We start from the raw sequence: 18,711 nt of genomic DNA, 5'->3' as shown, positions 1-18,711 counted from the left end.
AAATTGATGCGGGATGGGGGTAGGGAAGGTGGTCGGTGAGAACACCAGAACCTATTTTCCCATTGGTTCTGCTACTAAATAGGTGAACACATTTGCGAAAATCTTTTAACAATGGGGAACTCAATTTTCTTATCTGTAAATCATGGGAGTTTTGGTCTTTTCCTATTCAAAATTCAATGGTTCTATTCTGAAGGAAAATATTTTCTTTTAAATTATAAGGGCAAAAGCTTTCTGAGATTACAAAAAACACTTCCAGGGGATAACCTAAGGTCCCTGAAGAGCCCATAATCCCCTTGAAATTATGTGAAAAATTTCCGGTGAATGTGTGTATGTATGCAAGCACTTTTCTAAGAGGAGGAACAGTATTTTCATGAGAGCCTCAAAAGGAAATTAGGTCCAAAAATGTTGAAGACCACTGGTTGAAATAGTAAACGGAGTCTTCAGTTTCTGATTTATTTGGCTGCAAAGTAGATTAGCAGCAATCTTTATATTGTTATAAAATCTATCCCACAAAGCTTTCGTGAGTTTCTCATTTATCTTTATGAGCTGTGTGTTTGTAATTTTTCATGAGCAGAAAGGTTGTTCAAAATCAAGAGCTCATTTTCATGAAAGATTTTAAATTCTGGGGATTTTAAAGATTTATTTTGATTAGTGGCCAAAGAGAGCCATTTTACATCACAAAATTCCAAGCATATAGCATCTTAAACACTTGCCCATTCATGTAGAATCATTTTAATATTTCTTTCTTTCTGAGTTAACTGACTTGAAACAAAAGGCTTGGCTCCTCCTTCCAACCTGCTTTTCTTCTGATGCTTAAGTCAGTTGTGAAATAATGATGGTGAATTAACTGTGGTTCCATTGGAAGTACTGTAGTAATCCCCCACTTCATCACGACTCGGTCTCTAAGATACATTAAATACAAGATCTTTCTATAATATTCTTAAATAATTATTTGAAAATCGAAGAGAAGAGGGAAATGACACCAGGGAACCTGAGGAACTAAGAGCAAAGACGCCTGTAGAAAGAAAGGAGAACCAAAGAGAAGATCTACATGATCAGATACCAAAACAGTACCAAATCCCTAAGCAGAGAAACAAGGAAAAAGAAGGAATTTCTTAAACAGGGCACACATATAGCAACTAGAGAAGAATGACTTTTTGAATACATTAAACGACAACGACGGAAAACATCATAACCTAGCTTTTCAAGAACATCTTTTGGCTGACAATCTCAAGGCGTTGTATGGCTCCTCATGGCAGAGACAGAGGTGAGGAGAGAACATCACAGAAAGGAGGACGTTGCCGGTGATTATCAGATAAATGCAAGAAGCTCAGGGGAACAATCTTTTGTGGCAAATAAGTGCCAGTCAGTGACACATGCTGATATTTTTTTCCCTTGAGACAATATCAAAGAGGTATAATGTAAAGGGAAAAAAATCAGGTGTAAGGTAATTTTAACAAATTATCTGAGGTAATCTCTGATGCTTTTTAAGCGACTCCTGTTTCCTAATGTGTGACAATTTGATCAGAATTACTCCTAGCGGCTCCTAAGTCCAAACGGAGAGGAAAGCAGCATTCAGTGCCTCCGTTCCTTCCAGAGCCCTGCATCTTCAGGTCACTGGCTCCAGCCTCAGTGAACCCGGAGGGCGCCAGAAGGAGAAATATGTCCTCACACGCACCAGGTCCCCAGATGACCCTGCCCGGACGCTGTATTCACGCAGCATCCTCCTGTGACTCTTCCTCTTTCGAGTAACACCGTTTTTCTCCTCTCTGCGCCTCCTCAAATTCCATTCAAGAAAAAACCTGGGCTTTCAGCTAAAACGCACACCGGCCCCGCTCCATCCCCGCTCCCGGCGGCCGCCTCTAGGGGGGCGCGGGCGGCTCCTCGCCGCCGCGTGAATGAGGGCGCACCCCCGCGCCCCCGCGCGCGCCCGTTGCCATGGGAACGCACTGGGCCGGGAAGCCCGAGGGAGAGGCGGGAGGCGGCGGCGCGGCCAAGCTCGTGGGAGACGCTATCGCAAGATGGCGTCGGCGAGGCCGCGGGATGCGGAGTGAGCGCGCCCCGCCGGGGGCTGTGCGAGGCTGCTGCTCTCCCAGTCGCCGCCGCCGCCGCCGCCACTGCGGCGCCGCCTCTCCGCCTGCCACTGCGCCGCGGCCAAGCCTCCCGCCTCGCAGGTACCTCCTCCCGCGCGCACGCTCCGCGCCTGATAGCAGCGACAAGTGCCGGCTCGAGGAGAGCTAGCGGGGCTCCCTGGGCCCGTTGCGCCCGACAATAACGCGTGAATAACTTTTTCTTGCAGCGGTCCCCCGCGTCCCGGCCTGCAGCCTCCCCGGGCGCCGGCGCCCCCAGCACGCACCATCGGGCACCCCACTCCCTCCGAGGTGTGGGTGCGGCGGGCCGATGAGGTGATCCCTAGCCCGCCTGGGAGGAGCGCGTGGACTCGGCGGGCGGCGGCGAGCAGGCGGCGAGCGCCTTTACAATGGCCCTGACCCTGTTTGGTAAGTGCAGCTGTCTCCCCGCGCCGCCGCAGGTGGGCCGCTTCCCGGGGCTGGCGGGCGGGGACCTGGGGGGTCTGGGTGCCCGGGGAGGGGGCGCGGCGCGTGGGGTCGGAGCGGGCCGGGGCCGCAGAGTTGGGGTGCCCGGGGCGCCGGCTCGCTCCCTCGCGCCTCTCCCATTGTTTCCTCTCCAGGCACGGCCGATGGGCGTGTGCTCCCTTGGCCAATTCTCGGCTGGGAGGCTCAGAGGTCCTGGGTGTTTTGCAAACGCACAACGGTTCTTTAAGATGCCAACTTGGGAGTGAAGTTAACCGGTTGTTTTCAAACCTCCCTTTCCCGTCGGTAAATAAAGGTCCTTGGAAAGTTTATTTATTTTGAACGAGGTATCTGTGCATCCCCAGGGCCTCCTTGGAATTGCCAAATGCATGTGTTGCTTCCTGTTGGACTATTGGGGAATTTTTTTTTGGACTCAGTATATTCCGTTGGAAATAAGTATGATTTGTGAACTGAATATGGGTTAAAATTGAAAATGTTTGCGCTAACGACTGAGAGCAGACAGAGGAAAGTTGGTTACCGGAAGGTAACTGTAATCTCAGGAGACTGAGTATTCATTAAGAAAGAAATGTTATTTTTGTGGTGTAATTACTGCAACACTGTTGCTTTTAGTGTTTAAGACTTAAAGGTGTTTTTTTCTCAGTGACAATGAGAAATGACAATGGGTTGGGAAAAAGGACTGAAAAGATACATTCTTTCCTTTTACAAAACTGGACTATGGTACATATGTACCTGACTTTAAGAAAACTCAGTATATGAACATTTAGACGTTCAAAGTATTCAGCTTTTTCGAAGAAGCAAAGTACAATGATATGTAATTGATAGCTACAAGAACAGCCTCAGTAAGTTATTCACAATATCAAGTTTCCAGTTCAGTTTTAATTATGTCATTTGATTCAAGCACGTTAGAGGTGTTACATACCTCAAATGCTTTTTGATGTAAATACCTCCCAGTGAATTAAGCTGCTGGAATCAAAATGTTACTTTTATTTAACTATCTTATTTTATAAATTAAACTTAGATCCAGAGAGGTTGTTTCCCAAGGTCACAGGGCTCTTTTGTGGCAAAACTGAGCATAGAATTCACTTCACCAGGCTTCACTCTGGCACTGTATTTACTGTGCCCAAGTACGTTACTAGAAGTGACATTTCTTACTTGGTGATGATCCTCCATAGGTACTTAAAAAAAGTTTATTCTTTTTCTGAAAAATAGTAAAATTCTCGCTGCTTCTTAGTACTTTGTATCTAAGCATTATTTAATAGCAGCATTTTCCTTAAATGTGGAACTTTTTGGTACAAAAATTTTGTTTCCTAAAGAGATATTGAGCATGTTCAAGGTTTGATTTCAGAAGTAAGGTTTACAAGTCAACTTTTCAAATACTGGCTTTCCTGATGAATAAAAAAGATAAATTGGGGTGAAAAATGCTCTTTTAAAGGATTTCTAAATTCTAAATCTTTAACCACTGAGGTGAAGATGAGGAAGGGAAAAGTACGGAATGTGGCCTGTAGAAGAAAGTATAAGAAATCACTCCCAGCCTTCAAAATGAATAATGTATATTTAAAATGTTAAAGTCTACTTGTGGGAAAATAGAGTTCACTTCACAAAATCCAGTTTGTTACAGTGTGAACGTTTCTGTGTTATAAAACAAACCACTCTTGAGTGCAGAGGCTATTTGGTAAGTAGTGATAGAGCAGCAGCTGTTTTTAAAAGTGATTGTACACGACTCATCAGTCATCTGGGATGTCTGTTAAAAATGTAGATTCTTTTGCCCAAAGACATGGGGGAAGGGGATTTTAAAGTGACTCCCTTTGTGATTCTTACGCTCACTGAAGTTTGAGAACTGTTGTATTTTTTTTTTTTTTTTTTTTTTTTGAGACGGAGTCTCGCTCTGTCGCCCAGGCTGGAGTGCAGTGGCCAGATCTCAGCTCACTGCAAGCTCCGCCTCCCGGGTTCACGCCATTCTCCTGCCTCAGCCTCCCGAGTAGCTGGGACCACAGGCGCCGCCACCTCGCCCGGCTAATTTTTTCGTGTTTTTAGTAGAGACGGGGTTTCACCGTGTTAGCCAGGATGGTCTCGATCTCCTGACCTTGTGATCCGCCCGTCTCGGCCTCCCAAAGTGCTGGGATTACAGGCTTGAGCCACCGCGCCCGGCCGAGAACTGTTGTATTAAAGATAGATACTAGGAGATTGGGTCAAACTTGCCCAATTCAGAATAACTTTTTGTGTATGTTGAGAGACATACCCACGGGTTAGAAGAAATGGATTTTATTTTAGATTTTACTACCTTTAACTAGTTGGTTTTAGTCAGAAGTGCCTCACGTCCCTTTATATTTACTCTTAATGACTTAGAACAGAAGAGCAATGGAGCAATAAAGTTCTGTGAGATGGTAGTGAAAAGAGTTAGAGGCAGGGACCTAACCAGATCAACGGAATTAGTCAGAGCTCAGCAGAGTTTATACCTGAGGCTCCCCAGAGTAACCATTGTCAGGGCCCTATCTTTTGTATCTTGGTTAATCAGTTAGCCCAGTCCAGCAGTAGAGTCTAGACTAGTTATTAGCTTTGTGTTTTACATTTTCTTTCAGGCTTTTTATAAATTTAAGAAATGTTCTTTTTATAGGGAGTTGGTGACTTAGTTTTAAAAAGTGGAACCTCTAACATTACCTGATTTTGCATTTGCATACATTTAATTTTTTTCACTTGTTAAGTATGTTATAGGAACTCAAATACTTGTTAAATTAAGCTGAATGGCTAAGACTGTCTTATCTCTCCTCCTCACTGTTAATCACCTTTGCCGCTTAAAATGATATTTTTAATGCATATTTGTTTTATTTTGGGATAGAAGAACCAGACCCCAATCTTGAATGATTTTACAGTCTCATTTGGGAATTGAAAATGTGCATTTTTGAAAGCTTAAGGATTTGCACCCATTTTTCTTCTCCTTTCAGATGAACTCACATCTCATTATCAGCTTCGATATAGTTTTTAAATCCCCCAATTTCAAAAATTATCCATATGTATTACAGACTCTGCTCACTCACCCTGTCATTTGTTCAGCAAACATCTGTCACAGTGTACAAGAGACATGGTCCTCTAGTGGCACTCCAGAGTCTTTTCTAGAACTATAGCAAATGCACCTAATTCACTAATTACCTAATTCCATATAGTGAGTGGCACTTAACTATTAACTAATTCCATATAGGCTTTGTGAGAACTTCCTTGGTAGAGAGCACATGTTTTCTAGTAATTACTGGGATAAAAGGAAAGTCTCAGATCCTTGAATGTGGGAATTTGTAGCTGGTGTACCTGACAAAATGTCCTGATTGGCCACACCAATAGAGTCTTAGTTGGCAGAGCTGGGTGAATAAGCATTCTGCCAGCTCTTGCCTTGGCAGGAATTTCTGTCATTTATAGCTTAATGGGGCTGTGGTTTATAGCCCAGACCAACTGATGAGATTGGGAACTCAGTTACCATCCACTGGGCTGGCTGAACCTTGAATAACGCTCCTCGATCTGGGTATAGTCACCTCTAGCATTGCCACTCACCCTCCTTGCCTCTAATTTTTCTATTCTTGTTATCAGTTAGTCACCATCGTTACTACCATGGATCACTTCTAATAATACTTACAATTTTGCTATATTTTTATACCATCTTTCCTCAGACGCTTCTGCCATGGAAACCTTTTCATTATCTCACTTTATTCAGCATCTGTCACTAGCCTGACAAACCTTCCTATGGACATCTTTTGGAGCAGTTAAATAGCAATGGCATATCCTTTGTGATATAGTTAGGAAATCTTCTGATTTCCCAAATGAGTGTCCTGAAATTAAAATGTATTTTTTAAAAGACAAGTCAATTGAACATTTTCAGTATGCTTTATTTGACTGAAAGCTAATTTTATAGGAAATTCCCACTCAACTATACTCTCTGCTGACATTTTTATTTTTCAATTATCCAAAGAATATGAGAGGGTGGCCCAGTGGTGTGAGCTCATCTGCCTTTTTCAGAATATATTCTTTTCAGCTGTCATTTAAATAATCATCCTTATTTAAATTTTTCTCCGTGTTCCTTCTCACACTGGTGTCAAAACTTAATATTTTAGTCAGACATGGTGGCAATGTGCCTGTAGTCCCCGCTACTCAGGAGGCTGAGGCAAGAGAATTGCTTGAGTTCAGAAGTTCAAGACTGTGGTTGCACTATGATCATGCCTGTGAGTAGCCACTGCATTCCAGTCTGGACAACATAGCAAGACCCTGTCTCTAAAGAGTAAAAATAAGAAAACCCAGCTGAGCATAGTGGCTCACATCTGTAATGGGTGGCCCATGCCTCCTGGCACTTTGAGGGGCCGAGGCTGGAGGATCACTTGAGCTCAGAAGTTTGAGACCAGCCTGAACAACATAGGGAGACACCATCTCTACAAATAATAATAATAATAAAAAAGGCTGGGTGCAGTGGTTCACACTTGTAATCCCAGCGTTTTGGGAGGCCGAAGTGGGTGGATCATTTGAGGTCAGGAGTTCAAGACCAGCCTGGCCAACGTGGTGAAACCCAACCTTTACTAAAAATAAAAAAATTAGCCAGGTATGGTGGCAGGTGTCTGAAGTCCCAGCTACTTGGGAGGCTGATGCAGGAGAATCCCTTGAACCCCGGGAGGCAGAGGTTACAGTGAGCCAAGATCGCGCCACTGCACTCCGGCCTGGGAGACACGGGGAGACTTTGTCTCAAAAAAAAAAAAAAAAAAAAAAAAATCAGGCCGAGTGTGGTGGCTCACGCCTGTAATCACAGTACTTTGGGAGGCTAAGGTGGGTGATCACTTGAGGTTAGGAGTTCAAGACCAACCTGGCTAACATAGCAAAACCATGTCTCTACTAAAATTACAAAAATTAGCCTGGCGTGGTGGCACATGCTTATAGTTCCAGTTACGTGGGAGGCTGAGGCAGGAGAATAGCTTGAACCCCAGGAGGTAGAGGTTGCAGTGAGCTGAGATCACATCACTGTACTCTAGCCTGGGCAACAGAGCGAGACTCCATCTCAATTAAAAAAAAAGAAAAATTAGCCAGGTGTGGTGATGCATGCCTGTGGTTCTAATATTTTAGCTTTAAAGTTTGTCTTTTAATGTGTGGAGAGCTGGTACAATGTAAGAACAATAAAATAATTATAGTTGTTATAACTCTGATAGTCACCATCTGTGTACAAGGAATATTGGTGCTGCAGTCTTTTGAGTCACATCTGGCTCTCCAGATAACCATCCTATAAGCAGCCTAATTTTTGAACATAGAAAATAGTGATATGTATAATTGTACAAATTTGACATATTTTCAATAAAAGTTTTAGTTTCTTTTAGATTACTTTTTCTCAACCTTTTAAAAAATCTTCCCCCTCCCAGCCTTTTATGCCTGTTTTCTAATTGTTCTCCCCATGAAAATTTAATACCAGAAATATACCGTGTATCTCTTTATGTACTGTAGATATATCTGCTTTCTGCATAATATAAATATAGTACTTTTTAAACCCAACTCTCCGTCTCCCCAACTCATTGAGAATACATGTTTTATACTAATTTAAAGCAATCGTAAAATAGGCAGAAAAATACTGTTTGGTGATGTTTTATATGTTATAATAATAGTTTTAAAGGAATGACATTAGTATAATAAGTTACAGATTTTTCATAAGATTGTTTTAACCTAGGAATTTACCATCATCTTGAGAGCAGCCATGACAAAGAGTACCTTGCTGGGGCTGGTGAGGGTGTAGCGTTTCTCAGAGTCCCTCTGATAAAGACAAGGTCCTTTTCTGTGGGCAATTGATGTTTTCTCAGTCTTACAGAAAGTATCAATTACAGCATCTTTAGAAGACTTTATTTATCTGAAATATGTAAACTAAATGAAATCACAGAACTTTCTGTGCAAACTCAATTCAGGACAAGTCCTTGAGCCTGGCCTTGTAACCAAATCGCCAGCCATAAGTCATTCTTACATAGAAAATAATTTCTATGAACTTTGATTTTTTTTATTAATATAATCCTACTATCCTTAAAAATAGGATAGGACAAAACTAAGGAAAGAGGATACAGTATGACCATATTTACATTGAAAAGTCATATTGAATAGAAAAAAAAGCCTGACAAAATAAAGTTATAAATGTATATTCCTAATTTGGCTGCTTATTTTTATTTTTTTATTTATTTTATTTTATTTTTTTTTTTGAGACGGAGTCTCGCTCTGTCGCCCAGGCTGGAGTGCAGTGGCGCGATCTCGGCTCACTGTAAGCTCCGCCTCCCGGGTTCACGCCATTCTCCTGCCTCAGCCTCCCGAGTAGCTGGGACTACAGGCGCCCACAACCGCGCCCGGCTAATTTTTTGTATTTTTAGTAGAGACGGGGTTTCACCGTGGTCTCGATCTCCTGACCTTGTGATCCGCCCGCCTCGGCCTCCCAAAGTGCTGGGATTACAGGCGTGAGCCACCGCGCCCAGCTTGGCTGCTTATTTTTAAAAGAATAGATACTTTGTGAATACACTAGAAACCGCTACATTGTATACTTTAAAAGGGTGAATTTTATGGTATGGGAATATATCTCAGTAAAGCTGAGATATATTAATTTAAAAAACCACCTAAGCTTTAAAAATAAAGATTAAATAGAGGAAAAGAATGGTTTTATATCTAAGAACCTTTAAGAGCTTTTTACATTTTTAGAATTTTTTTTACTTTTCTTCCTCAAAGAACAAAAAATAAAATTAAAAATGGATAGGTAAAACTGTTCCTACCTGTTTTACAGTTAGAAAAGTAGGCACTTCTTGGGAAGAGCTAATACCCACAGTTGAGAGAATGGGGGAGAAGGGAAGATGAGTCAGGCCAGCATGTCACCTGCTCAGTGGCCTGGCATAGAGCCACCTCATTGTTTTTTATCCAGCTGCACTGAGAGTGGTTCCTTTCTCTTTCTACTCTGACTTTGACCTTTCGATTCCTTTGGATTGCATGTGTTCGTGGTGTAAGGCAAGCACAGGGATGTGTCAGACATATCTCTCCTTGAATAGATTTTTGTGACCACAGACTTGACATTTCAAAACTGAATGAGTCTTTGAGGCTTTTAAAACTGCAAATTCTTCCTGATTTTTCCCATTTCTGTCATATCTTCAGCTCTTAAAGTCTGTGGTTTTTTTTTTTTTTTTTTTTTTTTTTTGTTTTTTTAATCTTGTATCTTTTTTTTTTTTTGAGACAGAGTCTCACTCTGTCACCAGGCTGCAGTGTAGTGGCGCAATTTCAGATCACTGCAACCTCCACCTCCCAGGTTCAAGCAATTCTCCTGCCTCAGACTTCTGAGTAGCTGGGACCACAGGCGTGTGTCACCACGCCTGGCTAATTTTTGTGTATTTAGTAGAGACAGGGTTTCACCATGTTGGCCAGGTGGTCTTGAACTCCTGACCTCAGGTGATCCACCCATCTTGGCCCTCCAAAGTGCTGGGATTATAGGTGTGGGCCACTGTGCCTGGCCCTATCTTGTATCTTTTTTTTTTTTTTTTGTCCCCGAGACAGAGTCTTACTGTCACCCAGGTTGGAGTAGAGTGGCGTGGTCTCAGCTCACTGCAACCTGTGCCTCTTCGGATTCGAGCAGTTCTCCTGCGTCACCCTCCTGAGTAGCTGGGACTACCACACCCAGCTAATTTTTGTTGGCCAGGCTGGTCTCGAACTCCTGACCTCATGATCCTTCTGCCTCGGTCTCCCAAAATGCTGGGATTACAGATGTGAGTCACCACGCCCGGCCTTTTGTATCTTTTATATAGAACTTTGCTCTTGTTTTCTAGCTCTTTAATGGCTGTGAAGTTACTCTGGTAAAGATGATTTTAGGGTTTGAAGTAGTTGATGCTAGGTCAGGCAGGGAGCAGGTGAGTGGTGTGGATGTCCATTTGAGGGATATGGAAACATCTGTTTGACTGAAATATTTTTTCCTGCAGACCTCCCATGGTAAGTGAAATTTACACTATTAAGCATGATTTTTTAGCATGTTACCTATGAGGAATTACATGCTAAATATAGATAAATACGTTCTTTTAGCATGAAAGAATTATTTCAGTTTATGGATGGGCAGTCTTAAAGTAGTAAAAACATAGAGCAGGCATTTTGATTGAGGGAATTATACTGTAAGAGAAAGTAGAAGTTGTAGAGGGTGGGGCTTTACTAAAAAGGTTTGTAGGAGGTGATGTCATAAGCAAAAGTGCATGAAAAAGCAGAGGACATTTGAGGTCTGGGGAAGGAGTGGATGATACCGTTAAGTGAGAGAAGGGTGTAGAAACTAGAAGAGTACTCTTCTATAATTTTGCCAAGGAGTAGCTTTGAGGCTTGGGATGTGTTTTCCTATTTTGTGATTCGTTTATCCATCTATCTGATGAATATTTAGTGAGTGCCTAATATGTGCCAAGTACGTATTCGTTCCTGCCATCAAGGAATTTATATTTGCAGTGGAGGGAAACAGACAATAAAACATGTATAGTGTGCCAGGTGGCAAATGCTTTGAAGAAAAATAGAGGAGAGTGAGGGGTAAGGGGTTACCTGTCTCACAATGTAGGGGGAGGGGGAGTAGGCCTCACAGACAGGTGAATTTTGAGCAGGCTTGAAAGAAGTGAGAAACCCATTACATGAAATTGGGAAATTGCCTCATGGAGCAGGCTTTGAAGCAAGGATGTGCTGGGCAGTTTTCAGGAACAGAAGGGCCAGTGTGGCTGGAGTGGAGTCAGCAAGGGGAAAGGTGGAGGAGATGAGGAGAGAGGCAACTGGGGGATAGAGAGTACTGAGGTGTATCCCCCAGGGCCTGGTAAGGACTTGAGATTTTACTGAGTGAGATGGGAGGTTCATGGAGGATGGTACTTTTGTAGCATGTAGTGTAGTGGAAAGAGCTTGGATTTGGTGGTAAGTGAGCTATGTTTAGTCCTTTCTCTGCCAAGGGTCAGCTATATGTTCTAGTCTCAATTTCTTGATAGGTAAACAGGGACTGTTCCCTTATCCCATCTGCGCAGGAATAAATGAGATTATTATGTAGGGTTCTTAGCACAGTGGTTGAAGATACATAGTAGCTCTTATTGTCACCAATATTGTTATTGTAAATATTAACAAAGGTTGAAGATACCAGAACAATTTCTCCATTTAACAAGTCTGTTGACCCACTTGAAAAAATGGTTTTGTAATATTTCTACTTTGTGTGTGTGGCTGAATAAGTGCCATGTGCCATTGCAGACCTGGTTCAGGGGGCTTACAGTGAAGATCAAGTAGATTTCTGTGATAGTGCTGGCCACTGTGACACTTTCTGTTACTCTCTGAAAATTAAACAATATCCTGTTCAACAGGCAATGCTTACTTCTCCTTTGGGAGGTAACCCAGATGATACAGTAGTCTCCCCTTATCCTCAGCGGATACGTTCCAGGAGCCTCAGTGGATGCCTGAAACTGGATACTACAGAACCCTATTATCTACTATGTTTTTTCCTATACAAACATAGGATGGTAAAATTTTAATTTATAAATTAGGTACAGTAAGAGATTAACAGTAATTAATAATCAAATAGAACCATTATGATAGTATGCCAGCATTGCTACTCTTGTACTTTGGGGCCACTGTTAAGTAAAATAAAGGTTATTTGAGCATAAGCACTGTGGTACTGCTAAAATGGCTACTAAGTGACTTACAAGCAGGTAGTGTCTACAGCGTGGATATCTTGGACAAAGGAATTACTCACATTCTTGGCAGCAGGGGTCCTCACCCCCAGGCCATGGACTGGTGCTGGTTGGTGGCCTTTTAGGAACTGGGCCACACAGCAGGAGGTGAGCCGCAAGTGAGTGAGCATTACCACCTGTGCTCCACCCCATCAGATCAGCAGTGGCATTAGATTCTCACAGGAGTGTGAGCCCTGTTGTGAACTGCTCATGTGAGGGATCTAGGTTGCACACTCCTTAAGGAATCTAATGCCTGTTGATCTGAGGTGGAGCAGTTGCATCCCAAAACATTCCCTCTGCATGCCCCCATACCGCCACCGTCCATGGAAAAATTGTCCTCCATGAAACCAGAACCGGTCACTGGTGCCAAAAAGATTGGGGACCACTGCTTGGTGGGATGGAGCTGTGTAGTGTAAGACTTCATCATGCTGCTCAGAACAGCATGCAGTGTAAAAACTTGTGAATTACTTATTTTCTGGAGTTGTTCATTTAATATTTTCAGATTGCAGTTGACTGTGTGTAATTGAAAGCATGAAAAGTGAAACCGTGGATAAGGATTTCTGTAATCAGTTATATGCCTGCCCTCATAACACTTAAAATGTGTCAAGGACTGTAAACTCAGTGTTTGGCACGTAATAGGTACTCAATCTAAGTTAAGTGAGTAAATGAAGAAAGAAAGAATAAACATATAACAATACTGTCACTGTGTATCTGTAACTTGTGAATCACCTTCAATCAATTTAAACATTTACTTTTATGTTTTTTCCTCCTTTATTATTTTACATTATCCTTGCTTATTATATGAGAGTCTGTAATCGGAAACTTAAACCTGCCTCTTAGAAATTGGTTAGTTCACAATTTACTTCCCTACTTAAAATCCTCCAGTGGTTCCTTGTCACCATTAAGTCCAAATTCCCTAGCTTGTGTATAAGACTATCAAGATAGGACCCTTGATTACTTGTCTGACTTCATCTCTCACTGTCTCCCACTTAGAGACTGTGCTTTAGCCATACTGGACTACTTTCCAGAAAAAAATGTACTTAATGAGCCTTTGGCACCATCATGTCCCTATCTCTTCTTTGCTCTCACCTCTACACATCTTGCAAAACTCAGCTTGAATAATCATCTCTTCTACCTGGCCTTCATTTGTGAATTATCCCTTTTCTGCATCCGGAGTGCCCTATACTAAACATCTCTGCCCTAGCACTTGTTATTGTGGTAACATAATAGTTTATAGTCTCCTGTCTCCCCATTGGATGAAGTTCCCTAATGGGAAAGCTATAGGTTTTTTCTTTGTATATTTAACAACCGTTACAGTGTCTGCTGCCTACTAGCTACTCAATAAATGTTGCATGTTATGGAGTCTACTGTATTTATTAAATATGGGAGTTAACTGTAAGGCCCAGATCCATACGACATGGACCCCCTATTTTCCTTTCATCATTTTCTGTGCATTTTAAAAAATTCAGTAAATGTGTCATTCTGTCATGCCTTGGTTCTATATTCTAATATGGATTCCCCAACTGTAAGCTCACAAAAGCTTGAATAAAATAGAAATCTCTCTGGATCAAATTCTGTGAGGTTTAACTATAATATTACTAACCACCAGCAGATGTTTTAAATTATTTGGCATAATTAGATAACAAATTCCACTTCATTAAACTATTGTTCATTTTCATTTCAATAGTACAAAGGGATTGTACATAAATTAGCTTGGTTTGTTCATGTTTTACCCTCACAGTAGGGAACATAATTAAATTGAATATGAATTCAGTATGAAAATGGCTAATTTAACCTTTTAGAGGTCTGAAAATAAAAACAACATAATCTTTCATTAATTTGTCTGCTACATGAACATTCCTATTATTTTTCAGATGGTTGTGAGAAGAGCAGATATAAACAACAGGTTAAACATTAACATTTTTAGATGGATTAAAAAACCTTTTATTTCTCTTATTTATTAATGCCTCTTATTTTTCTAGGAAGAATTTGAGGCAATTTACAAAAAGATTCAGTGCAAGGAGATTGAAACAATAATCATGGGAATTTGTTTTTCTCTGTCTTGTGTCATTAGAGTCTTCCTCTCCCTTGGGTTGTTTCTCTCTGACTGCAGCCGTGATTTGTCATTCCATATGGTAAAGCCTTTTTTTTTTTAAAACTTTGGTACCCTCTCAAGCACTGTCATGTGTTTTTTTGGTGCTCCTCCCATTACCAAGGACTTCTTGAAAGAGAAGTCTCTGTATGGTCCCCTTCCACTTCTACATGTCTGTTTTCATCTCTTCCCAGCCACAGTGCCACAGATAATAATTAGTTTTTAGGTGTTTGTGAATGTCATTCATCTCTAGTGAAAAACAAGAGATTGACAACCATTAAAGAAAAACTTATTCTAACACTTGTTAAAGCAGCAAAGAAGATTGTATTTAAGATGATCATGACAGGTGTCCAGACTGCTGTGATAGGGGAGAGATATTGGACTCAATTCTGAATACAACAAGAACAAGCAGGAATTTATAACCATGAAGCAGGTTGTGGGGTGGTCGATGGACAGTTACTAAGAGGAGACATCAAGGGTGGGGGGAATTATTGCTAAACTGACATAACAGGATTCTTACTGAGGGCATGTCAGTGTGATCAGATAACAAGAGTAGGGGGATGAGGAATTCCATTAGCTAACAAGTGATTGGAGCCAGGTGTGGTGGTGGCTCATGCCTGTAATCGCAGCCGTTTGGGAGGCTGAAGCAGAAGGATTGCTTGAGGCCAGGAATTCAAGACCAGCCTGAGCAGTATAGCGAGACCCTCATCTCTACAAAAAGTAAAAACATAGCTGGCATGGTGGCACACACCTGTAGTTCCAGCTATTCGGGGGAGGCTGAGGCTGGAGGATTGCTTGAGCGCAGGTGTTTGAACCCAGGCTTCAGTGAGCACTCCAGCCTGGGTGACAGAGTCAGATCCTGTCTCTTTAAAAAAAAAAAAATTGATTAGCTATCAAAGGTGGAAGGATTCTCTCTAAACTGACTTAGCAGGCTTCTTGGTAAAACTGGGCTATGCGGGTCTGGTGGGGCCTGGGCCAAGGTGGAGCCTGGTTGAGAAGAGGGCCTAGGAGAAGCCTGACTAAAGTTTGGTCAAGGAGAGCATCTTGCCACAAGTGTCGTCTTACATTTGCTTCTGATCAACTGGAAGTGCTTTATCCTTTAGGAGCCAGTATCCAGTGGCTTGTTTGAATATTTGTTCTTTCTGCACTATTTGATGTCTTTGATTACATCTTTCTTCTTAAAACTTTTTTCTCTCGTCTTTTGAGACATTGTGTTCTGCTGCTACTCCTTTTCCTGCCTTTCGTATGCTTCAGTTTGTTCTGTTTGATCCCCTCTATGTCAGTGCTTTTGAAGAACTGACCTTCTTTTCTCGTTTGGAAGCTTGTAGGCTTCAACAGTGAACACCGTGTGGATGATTCCCAAGTCTTTATCTATCTCCAGCCTGCCCTACCATACACTCCACATCTCTGTCTGGATTTCCTATAGACACTTCAGATGCCACATATTCCAGCCCCACATTCTTAGTGTTTATTCTTCCATCCTCTCTTTCCTTGCCTCTGATATCCAACTAGCTGCTAACTCTTACAGATTGGTCTTTGCATGGCTTTCATACCTCTTTCTTTCTGTGGCTCTGCCCTTCCTTTCAGTTCTGCAACCTTTTCCTCTGCCCCCTGTCACCCATCAGAAGGAGTCCCTTCATGTTCTGAATTCTGTATCATTTTTTCTGTGAATCTCTCATAACATTTGTGAATGCATTTCTTTCATAATAGTTATGTATCTTATTTTTGTCATCTTTTCTAGACTGACAGTTTCTCCAAAGTAAGATTTATTTCTTTCTCATTTCTGTATTCCTCACCTTTCTTAAACTTAGCACAGTGCTTCATACATAGCAGGTGCTTGAAAATATTTGTTAAATGAAAAAAATATCTCCCCTAAACCATGGTGTTCCTGTAGCTTAACAATTTCCAGGGTAGAAATATAAAGCATTTTTAAAGTTATTCTATTGCATTATAATACTTTAATCAAGTTATCAACAGTTAACATTTCCAGATTTCTTAAATATTGTTTTTGTTAACTAATTATCTTTTTTCCAGGCTTTAACAGAAAAAAATAGATGTATTCCTGCAGTATTGTTTCATGTCAAGGGCAGGTATATTATTTACTCTGGGATTGGTTCCTTTTGCTAGCTTTTCTTTCTTCAAAAGTTTCCTGTGAAATTACAGTTACATTTATACTGTGTTATATTTTATAAAAACCTCTTTATCCGTCTTTTAACTTTCAAACCAGAGGAGAAGGGACACTAAACAGTATCTATAAACACAGGGATTGTTATAATCCAGGTTGATTTTCTGGCCCCTTTAATGTTGTCATGGGTCCAGTAGTCAACTGAAAACAGAAACCTTCTGGAGGGACCGTGCTAAAGGTAAGAAAAATGATGGGTTCTTCTGCTCTGAAAGCTGTTTTCTCTTCTTTTAGACTTTTCTAGGCTGATGGCAAGGAGTTGTGAAGGGCAGCCTTTCTTTGTTCAGATCTCCCTTTCAGACCCCGGTGGGTTAGCCAAGTGCATAGGACGTTTGCATATTAGTCCTCCACTTAAAAACTAGTTTGTGTTTTGAAGGTTGCTGAATAGATGTCACTAAGTAGTAGACCGAAAAGCTCACACTAATGATTGTTTTACAGAATGGAATATATTAAACCGTGACCCTTGAAAAAGATGCAGTCAGTGGTTTATAGGACATTTCACATATTGCTTATTATAATATTTAATTGTGAAAAAAATGTTTTGATGAATTTGACTTTGCTACTCCTGTAAGTTGTTCCTATAAGATGATTTTGCCTATTAAGTCTTTGGATGGTATTTGTTACTGTTCTGAGATTTGGATCTCAGGTTTGGATGTTATAAAGATGCTCATTGTGTATGTGTACAGCATATGTAATTAAAGATGAGAGCCATAAAAATGCAATTCATGTTTCTTTTATCCTAATGTTTAAAAGTTAACCAGAGATTTTAAAGTTATTGTATATTCCTGGAATGAGAAATGCTTCTCTGGGCATGTCAGTTCATTTTTTTTTAGTTGAAGTTAAAAGGATAGATTATTTCAAAAGGACAAGAAAAGGAACAAGATGGATTAATAATACAGTGGTAAAAAGAAAGGGGGCAACAGACATCGCTATACAGTAGGGACACTTGCAGAATACTTAAAGGCTTGTCATCCTGAATTTTCCAGACACATGACTCTGCAGTTCTCTGGAGAGCCACAAGCCCCTTTCTTGCAGGAGTGGGACAGGTTGGTGAGGATAGGAGTGGGTAGGGGAAGATCTGCTGTTCCTAGGTCTCTCCAGACAGAGGAGCTCTTGCTTTCTCTTTTAGTGTTTATTTCTTCCTCTCTTCTCCCTGACTCTCCATCTTCCCCCCCTCGCTCTGACCTCGCACTTTTGCTCTTGCTCGCTCTCTCTCTCTCGCGCGCGCGCACACACACACACCCCCCTCCCCAAGTCTGCCAATGTCAGGAGCAGTGGGAAGGAAAGAGCAGTGATCAAACACACAGATCCCAGAACTTACTCATTTGGGATGAGACCTCATTGAGCTCAAGATGCCTTCTCATGTCACTCTTCTAATCCAAACTTTTCTTCTTTTACTTTTATTCAAGTACAATAATTGATTTTCAGGAAAACAGGCCTATGACCATTTTTAAACTATTTTTTAGAAATAATTTTTAGTTAAAGGTTGATCAAAATCTTAATAGAAAAAGTCCAATGTTTTCAGGTCTTATCTGTTTGTACCAGGGGAAGAAGGAAAATTGGTATATGTTATTTACATTAATATTAGATAATTTGTAAAAGCTCTGTCCCAAAATAGTGTTTTTTTCATTAGTAAGAGTACATTTAAGATAAACATGCAACTTCTTTTTTTTCTTTTTTTTTTTTTGAGACAGGATCTCGCTGTTTTTCCCAGGCTGCAGTGTGGTAGTGTGATCACTGCTCACTGCAGCCTTGACCTCTTGGGCTCAGGCGATCCTCCCACCTCAGCCTCCCAAGTAGGTGAGACCACAGGTGTGTGCCACCATGCCCAGCTGATTTTTAAATTATTGGTAGAGACAGGGTCTCCCTGTGTTGTCCAGGCTGGTCGCGAAGTTCTGGGCTTAAGCACTCCTCCCACCTTAGGAGGAGCCTTCAAAGTGTAATTCTTCAAAGTGCTAGGATTACAGGTGTGATCCACCATGCCCAGCCTAATATGCAACTTTAATATGTTGCTTACTATGTGTTTTCAGCTGTCATAATTAGGTGGCAAGGCACACTTTTTAAAAGTTGACATATTTATCTTTTTTTTTTTTTTTTTTTTTTTTTTGAGTTTCACTCTGATTGCCCAGGCTGGAGTGCAGTGTGCAATCTTGGCTCACTGCAACCTCCACCTTCTGGTTTCAAACC

At 41.3% G+C, this 18,711-nt stretch overlaps 1 protein-coding gene across 3 annotated transcripts in view; it reads left to right on the top strand.

The window, feature by feature from the left end:
• The first annotated feature begins 1,986 nt into the window (after positions 1–1,986).
• The window catches only part of LOC105483204 (chimerin 1), a 199,196-nt gene continuing 182,471 nt past the window's right edge, over positions 1,987–18,711 (top strand). The window contains exons 1-2 of one of the 3 annotated variants that reach the window (XM_071072969.1): positions 1,987–2,174; positions 2,300–2,530. In XM_071072969.1, the coding sequence (XP_070929070.1) occupies positions 2,480–2,530 (51 nt within the window). In that variant the 5' untranslated portion in view covers positions 1,987–2,174; positions 2,300–2,479. The remainder of the gene's footprint in view (positions 2,175–2,299; positions 2,531–18,711) is intronic. The other 2 variants (XM_011743917.2, XM_071072970.1) reach the window with 2 other exon arrangements.

The sequence above is a fragment of the Macaca nemestrina genome, chromosome 11 (genome assembly GCF_043159975.1).
Source record: "Macaca nemestrina isolate mMacNem1 chromosome 11, mMacNem.hap1, whole genome shotgun sequence".
Taxonomy (NCBI): Eukaryota; Metazoa; Chordata; class Mammalia; order Primates; family Cercopithecidae; genus Macaca; species Macaca nemestrina.
This window is presented reverse-complemented; position numbering and strand designations above follow the sequence as displayed.